General features: G+C 40.9%; 1 protein-coding gene across 1 annotated transcript in view; it reads left to right on the top strand.

Annotated features, from left to right (window-relative positions):
- Window positions 1–2,316: 2,316 nt before the first annotated feature.
- LOC101857363 (leucine-rich repeat-containing protein 74A) overlaps window positions 2,317–8,758 on the top strand; it is a gene marked incomplete in the record, with an annotated part of 21,814 nt that continues 15,372 nt past the window's right edge. The window contains 3 exon segments of the mRNA XM_035972238.1: window positions 2,317–3,763; window positions 6,207–6,342; window positions 8,050–8,225. Of these exon segments, the coding sequence (XP_035828131.1) occupies window positions 3,683–3,763; window positions 6,207–6,342; window positions 8,050–8,225 (393 nt within the window).

Raw genomic sequence — 8,758 nt, 5'->3', positions numbered from 1 at the left:
GAAGACAAGAAGACAAGAAGACAAGAAGGGGATACGGACGGAGAGTGGACAAAGGGGGAAACGACCTAGGAGGTTTTATTTACTTGATACACAAGAGCTTCTATATCTGATCTCTTCCCCATACCCATAACTTAATAACATGTGAAACGTTGTAATTTATTATTTATTATTCTGCAGGAAGGTCAAGCACCTGACAGAGACCAAGCAGCGGTCAACGTTTGAAGACAACAAGTAGATCTCTCAGGTACTTCCTTCTGGACATGCACATTGGAAAAAAGGAGTGTAGTACATGTAGTAACAAAAGTGTTGATTTCAAGCGGATCTTGGAAGTTTCAATTTATTGTCAGCTGACCGTCAACAGTTGGACGGACGAACAGAGACACAGAAGTGGAGGAAAAGACAAACACACAAGATAACTAGTTAGCGGACAGAGATAGGTTCAAACAAAGTTCTAGTTTAAGTAGGAGTTTTACCAACCGCATTGCAACAGAAATTGGTCACATTAGCGCCGATTTTCTAAAGAAGTGAAACCAGAAGAATAAATTGAGAATCTATTACGTCATCAGAACCACTACAGAGCTTATTGAAAAGTAAATCCATAACGAGCAAATCAGGTTTTGTTGGAAAAACCGATGTACAAACTCACATTTCTCGGAACATTTCTGTGTGCCCTTAATATGGATAACATCGGCTGTAAGGAACACAAGTAGGAAGAGTTCATGATGTCAACGAAACAAGCGGTGTTTGTTCGGTCCTTCCCGGACCAGCTGGGAGTCCCAGACGCCGATCCCACTCAAGAGGTGAGGAATAGAATTTCTTTTTAGTTTTATAAGAGTTTTACGGCACTTGCAACACAATTAGGTCATATAAGTGCCTAAGCTTACAGGATTGGGGCCCCCCTTTCATCGACAATGCAAGAAAGACTTATACAAGGTAGGCCTAAATCTTACATTACAAGAGAGTTACAAACATAAAAAGAAGGAGGAGAGATCAGGACGATAGATGTTTGATAGGAAAGAAGGAACAAACCACACCAGAGCACCCGCCAACTTCTGTATCTGTTACTGTTTCCTTGTTTCTTTTCTTTCTTTTTTTCTTTCTTTCTTTTTTTTAATGTAGGTGTTTACGCCTCTTTCTTTCACTTTGTTTGTTACCCAGGGGTTAAAAATAGCGACTCAATTTTTATAGTGTAGCAAAGCAATCAGCACGAGCATTTAATAGCAACGCACTCCTATGTTAGTGTTACTTTCGAAATGTCCTGGGAAACGCCGGTTGCGACATCTATATTTTTTTTATTGAGGGAAGGAAACTAATTTTAGAAGGCTGATGAACCCTTCTAAAATAAGTGTCCTCCCCTCAACGAAAAGCTGTCATTACTGCTCATTCTATTGCTTCTGTATAATAAGCAGTAATAGCGGATGGTATTATTCTAAAACTGTAGGAAAAATGAAACAAAAAAGTAGAGAAGTTTGAAGTCTAAATCTTCAGGCTTGGATTTCCGAGTGCACCATTTGGAGTCGTCAAGTAAAAAAACAGGACAAGCCCAGAATAAAACAAAATAATCACCATTCAGTACCTGTGGGCATCTACGTGGAATGAATCAAGAAAAAACCAACTAAGCCACAAATTGTTTTGTTTTTTAAAGCAAATCAAGTTTTTAAAAACACAAAAACAAGCCTAGGCCAACATTATACACAAAAAAGTTAATTCACGGTTGGATTGATACTTGGCATCGTAAGTCTTTGTCTTTTTTCTTACCTCTACCTTAGCCCCACAACCTAAGCTTTGTGTGATCAACAGTAAAGAGAAGCACACCGACAAACAAAATATATATGCTTCGGAAATATGCAAGATTGATAGGTAAAAGACAAGAGAAGGAGGTTGCGAAGAAGGACCGAACAACGGAGACCTCTGACGACCTGCGTATAATGACAACATGAAGTAGAACCAGCATGAGGTCGATTTGCTAGCAATTTCCTTACTTGTAATACTTTTAAAATCATTGACCTCTTCAGTTCTGTTAGCAGTTTCCCTTCTTCATTTAGACAGGTAGCTGTCTTACACACTGCCATTATAGTGTAAGAAATACACATGGACGGTAATGGGAAGTGGCCATTAGTTCAGGTTATTGTCTTATACAGGTGGCCGTTAGAGCAGGTTCAACAGTATTAACTTTTTCACTTCCTACCTTATCAGCTGGGACCCGAGCATGTCTCTGATTTATGAGCTCCGAAACGTCTCTGTCCTTATTACACGTCAGTTACTCTCGTAGTAACGCTATTATAGAATAGATAAGGTCACTTTGGGGGAGCTCCGGAAATTGCTGGCGGGCTTTATTGACGGAGCCCCAGCCCTGAGAGCAAACAGTGCAGCGTACCTCAGTGTAGACTTAAGCATGTTCCTCTTGTCGAATGTGACTGAATTTTGCCTACCTCTAAGTCTGCAGTTGTTGTTGCTGTGTGCATAATGTGTGAGTGTGGATGAACTTTGTAACACCACTGTCACTGGACTCCACCAAGACAGTACTGAATAAATATGCCTCCCTGTGACAAGAATAGAAATTGTAATTGTCATTATCATTGTCAAAAACAAAACAAAAAACAAAACAGCTTGGCCTAAATTCTGCAAAACCACTTTCGCCCGAAGTGTCTAATTCCAAATACTCAACGGATTTTCTGAGATGTGAACATGACAGTGAAGTTACGTTTGAAGTCTCATACTGCTATGTACAGTGGTCAGATGTGTGTCGTTTGGATATTGACGATGTTGCAATGTGTGACATGTGCGCACCAATTGCTTTGTTAGTATCAAAATGCTGGGCTCTGGTTCGAATTACCAAAAGGGAAGTTTGACTCAGCGTCATTAGAGACTGGCGTTAGATTCGGAGGTCTGGCCTCTTTAATATCTTACAGTGTAGGAAATGGTGTGAAATGCGCAATGTCTTCTGGCAGACAAGAAGACAAGAAGACAAGAAGACAAGAAGACAAGAAGGGGATACGGACGGAGAGTGGACAAAGGGGGAAACGACCTAGGAGGTTTTATTTACTTGATACACAAGAGCTTCTATATCTGATCTCTTCCCCATACCCATAACTTAATAACATGTGAAACGTTGTAATTTATTATTTATTATTCTGCAGGAAGGTCAAGCACCTGACAGAGACCAAGCAGCGGTCAACGTTTGAAGACAACAAGTAGATCTCTCAGGTACTTCCTTCTGGACATGCACATTGGAAAAAAGGAGTGTAGTACATGTAGTAACAAAAGTGTTGATTTCAAGCGGATCTTGGAAGTTTCAATTTATTGTCAGCTGACCGTCAACAGTTGGACGGACGAACAGAGACACAGAAGTGGAGGAAAAGACAAACACACAAGATAACTAGTTAGCGGACAGAGATAGGTTCAAACAAAGTTCTAGTTTAAGTAGGAGTTTTACCAACCGCATTGCAACAGAAATTGGTCACATTAGCGCCGATTTTCTAAAGAAGTGAAACCAGAAGAATAAATTGAGAATCTATTACGTCATCAGAACCACTACAGAGCTTATTGAAAAGTAAATCCATAACGAGCAAATCAGGTTTTGTTGGAAAAACCGATGTACAAACTCACATTTCTCGGAACATTTCTGTGTGCCCTTAATATGGATAACATCGGCTGTAAGGAACACAAGTAGGAAGAGTTCATGATGTCAACGAAACAAGCGGTGTTTGTTCGGTCCTTCCCGGACCAGCTGGGAGTCCCAGACGCCGATCCCACTCAAGAGGTGAGGAATAGAATTTCTTTTTAGTTTTATAAGAGTTTTACGGCACTTGCAACACAATTAGGTCATATAAGTGCCTAAGCTTACAGGATTGGGGCCCCCCTTTCATCGACAATGCAAGAAAGACTTATACAAGGTAGGCCTAAATCTTACATTACAAGAGAGTTACAAACATAAAAAGAAGGAGGAGAGATCAGGACGATAGATGTTGGATAGGAATGAAGGAACAAACCACACCAGAGCACCCGCCAACTTCTGTATCTGTTACTGTTTGCTTGTTTGTTTGCTTGCTTGTTTGTTTGTTTGTTTGTTTTAATGTAGGTGTTTACGCCTCTTTCTTTCACTTTGTTTGTTACCCAGGGGTTAAAAATAGCGACTCAATTTTTATAGTGTAGCAAAGCAATCAGCACGAGCATTTAATAGCAACGCAATGCAGCAATAAAGGTTTTAACGTCATGTTTATGCTCGCCAACTCTCTCTCTCTCTCTCTCTCTCTCTCTCTCTCTCTCTCTCTCTCTCTCTCTCTCTCTCTCTCTCTCTCTCTCTCTCTCTCTCTCTCTCTTTCTCTCTCTTTCTCTCTCTCCCCCCCCTCTCTCTCTCTCTCTCTGTCTCTCTTTCTCTCTCTTTCTCTCTCTCTCTCTCTCTCTCTCTCTCTTTACACACCATTTATAGAAATAAAGATCACACGATAAACAAGCACAAAGACCAGCAGGGGAGCCATGCCTTACCCAAGTACCGGGTGTCTTAAATAAGAGGACCCATTTAAAGGGCAATAACTCGGTCGTCTTTGAGACAATTTGAACAAAACTTCGAAGAAATAAAATTCAACAAAGGGGACGTTGCATTTTTGAGTATGAAAGAAATCAACCGGCATGGTCGAAAAATATCAAGTTTTTAAAATTTCAACCAAAATTGAGTGAAATGCAAAACTTTGCAACTTCTTAAAAATCATCGATATTGTTCCATTTCAAATAGTCACTATTTGTGCAGTGAAGAACAGATTTATACAACATTAACAGTGCCAAATAAATCCTGGGAGGTGATGGCTATTTAAATCTTTAGGTGTGGACCATTTCTCTCGCTACTAGCTTCCGTATGCAACTGTTAATTTTGAATGGCCCCGGGCGTGTTTCGGGGTAGATTCTTTGGACGTCATGTTCAACTTTGGGTTTTAACTGTGTGATTGTTTGTGGCTTATTTCCGTAGACTCTGTCCGTAAAAGATTCCCAAAAGTAATGATTGAAAGGTCTCAAGTTATTGAGAATGTGTGACCATTCATATGTAAACTTTCGCATTGTAAGGCGCTCCCTAAACCTTTCTTACAACTACCTACACAAATGCCACTCTTGACGTGTGGGTTGTGGACCCATCTTACTAGAACCACGCCTCTACAGCATAATACCCCCTCCTCAAACTTCTACAAAACTTTCTCAGCACAGTGAGATATCCATCAGGTGTGACTGTCGTGGTTTTATCCTCTTGTCCTGGAACCAGAACCTGACGATCACGCCCCTGTAGTCGAACGCTGTAAAGAAATAAAAATTTTGCGTTTTATTCAATTTTGGTTTAAATTTTAAAAACTTGATATTTCTCGAAAAATTTAATTGATTTTCTTATTCTTCATATTTACAGACTTAATGTCTCCATGGTTGAATTTTGTTAGTCTATAGTTTTGTTGAGATGGTTGTAGAGATGATTGAGTTATTGTCAAAGTGGGTCCTCCTCTTCTTAAAGATAGCTTGTACAGCCTCGTAGGCTACATGACTCGTGATCGTGAGGTTGCGGGTTCGGGGGTTCGAGCCGCGGACCCGACGTTGTGTCGTTGGGAAAGGCACTTTACACGAGTTTTCCTCTCTTCACCCAGGTGGGAATAGGTACCCGGCCATAGACAGCGAAAGATCTTGTCAGTTTGTTAGTGTTTTAGTGCGTATAAATGGCCGCTTGCACTCAAAATGCTCTTGGATCTGCTGGGGTAATAGTATAAATTGTGAAGCGCATAGAGCTTGCTGTTGAGCGGGGGTTTGCGCTATACAAATGCTATCTATTATTATCACTACATACATTGTACAACACCGCGGGGATCTGTCTTCACCTAGGCCTTCTCGGTTTTGAGAAAGCGTAGTTCTTCACTCATTGAGGTCATGCATTCTTGTCAGCAGGTGGTTGGAGGGTGTCACTGGTAGGTCCTACGTCGTTGCTTTCCTTGTGTTGCTTCTGGCTGTCTGTCTTTGCGGGTGGTTGAAGAGCGCCAATGGTAGGTCTTACAGTCCTACTTCTTTACTTTCCCTTTTGTTCTTTATGTCTACCTGTCTTACTTTTTCTCAGCACTAAGTGACCATTACATTATTGTGCCGAAGTGCTTCTCTTTACTCAAACAAACAAACTAATTAACTAACATAAAGTCAAAGAGGTAAAGAATTCAGCCTATGTCGTGTCTGTTGCTCAGGAAATCGCCAGCCGACGCTTCAGTCTCCTGTCCACCTACTCGTATGGGCTGGCCTCAAAGAAAGATGGCAGTTTGTCGTCTGCAAACCCTTTCAGAGAGCGGGAAGAGGATTTGGAGACTGTTCTCGACACTTCCGGTGAGTGATCGCAATAACAAGAGTTTTGAATATCTCTGGAGAAATGAATAGAGTGTGATATTGGCCGGGCTTTACAGAAAAAGGAGGGGGGAGGGGGTTCATTTAAGAGGCCGATTGCTTCCACATTGCCTATCAGAGCTAATCGAGGTTGAGTGGGATACAACATCCAAGCAAACTGACGGAGATGCTACAACATTCATTCTGTTTTACTCTTCTGCAGTTTCCAAATGGTATTCCTTTTGATCTCTTAACAAGTGGATTCCAATCCAACACTTTTTTTTAATGTTTTACTCTTCTGCAGCTTCCAAATGACATTCCCTTTGATCTCTTACCCTGTGAATTCCAATCCAACACTTTTTTTTTGTTATGTAGTTTCCTATCTCCCTGAAAGTATTCCAATTCCTCGCCTCCGCCTTCTTCCCACTTCATCTCCGACCTGACTGTGTTTTGTCTTCCTTAACTCTTCTCCGTTGGTGACCCTGTCTGTCCATCTTATCCAGAATAACTTTCTTTGACACTTGTTCAAGAAAATTTCGATCCTCTTTGTGCAAGTCTGAAAATACTGAGATGCGTTCCATGTTTCACATTCCTGTAAATTACTTTTACCACACAGAAAAGGCTCAAAGCCGTTGTGCTACTCACAGACATTATCTACTCAAAGACGTTATGCTACTCACAGACCTCATCTCTCAAAGACGTTCCCGTCTACTCTGAGACGTTAACGTCTACTCAAAGACATTATGCTACGCACTGACGTTATCAACTCAAAGACGTTAGCTAATCAAAGACATTATCTACTCAAAGACGTCATATACTCAAAGACATTATCTACTCAAAGATGTCATATACTCAAAGACATTATCTACTCAAAGACGTCATATACTCAAATACGATCTTTACTCAAAGACGTTGACTTCTAATCACAGACGTGATCTACTTAAAGACGTGATGCTTCTCAAAGACATTATCTACAGAAACACGTTAACGTATACTCAGAGACGTGATGCTACTCACAGACATTATGCTACTCAATACGTTATCTACTCAAAGATGTTATTAACTCAAAAGACGTACTCAAAGACAGTATGCTACTCACAGACATAGTGCTACTCACAGACGTTATCTACCCAAAAGACGTTATCTACTCAGAGACGTTATCTACTCAGAGACGTTATCTACTCAGAGACGTTATGATACTCAAAGACGTTATCTACAAAGACGTTATGCTACTCACAGACATTTTGCTACTCACAGACATTATGCTACTCACAGACACTATGCTACTCACAGATATTATGCTACTCACAGACATTATGCTACTCACAGACATTTTGCTACTGACGAGTAGAGCAAGGCGAAGAATCAATTCCGGAACCGATTCCCACGACTAATGCAACAGAAGAAAAGTTCCCTTTCACGAAACCCAACGGTTACCAGTTACTTTAATCATTATAATCTTCTTTAAAAAAAAAAAAAGAATGTATCTTTGAAAAATAAAATTTTATGTTTCTGAGTGTTCCGAAATCAAGGTTATTCTAAATCCTGAAGATGTTGGAGCCAACCAGATAACCACCTGAAGAACTCACATCATTAGAAAGTAAGTAATTGGGATCGGAGTCGATTCCTACAATTCCTAGCTTTCAATAATCGGGAACCTAGCCGCCCAGCACTTACTGACAGACGTGACGCTGTCTCTCTGTGTTTCAGTGGATGCCAAGCCTTACGACGAGACCGGCATCCGCACGTACGAGCGCGCGTGTCTCAAGGCCGGCGTGACTCCCGCGTCTAACTGTATCCGGAACCTGGAGCTGTCCCAGACACTCAATCTGTCCTTCTACGGCCTGGGGGCGAAGGGAGTCATGCCCGTGGCCATGGCATTGGTGGTAAGTTGTCGTATAAATGGTCGCTTTTAAGGACAAGCGGGCGAACCCAGATTTCGGGGGTTTCCAGAAATCTACACCAACACCCAAAGTGGGCATTGCCCTACCTATAGGAGAAGTTTGGTTTCATTGGTGTGTGTATTTGTTTGGTTATAAAGAAAACTCTCCTTGTCTTTTAAAGAAACTGAACAAGAGTCCAAAAGTCTACCTTTGATTTTCTCCGAACAGCGTTTTTCAGATAGCCCCCTTGTGCTTAAAAGCGACCAAATAATTGTAATAATATCTTTCTTTACGTTGACCTATTCCCGGCCTCTGTTACATGCGTACGGTGTCGAGGAGAGACGCAAACGTCTTTCTCTTGTTTGTTGTATCGTCTGTTGCATAGTTATATTGTCTTCTTCTTCTTCTAATTCTTCTAATTCTTCTAATTCTTCTAATTCTTCTTAGTAGTAGTAGTAGTAGTAGTAGTAGTAGTAGTAGTAGTAGTAGTAGTAGTAGTAGTAGTAGTAGTAGTAGTAGTAGTAGTAGTAGTAGGG

The sequence above is a fragment of the Aplysia californica genome, unplaced genomic scaffold (assembly GCF_000002075.1).
Source record: "Aplysia californica isolate F4 #8 unplaced genomic scaffold, AplCal3.0 scaffold00621, whole genome shotgun sequence".
In the NCBI taxonomy this organism is placed as follows: domain Eukaryota; kingdom Metazoa; phylum Mollusca; class Gastropoda; order Aplysiida; family Aplysiidae; genus Aplysia; species Aplysia californica.
This window is presented reverse-complemented; position numbering and strand designations above follow the sequence as displayed.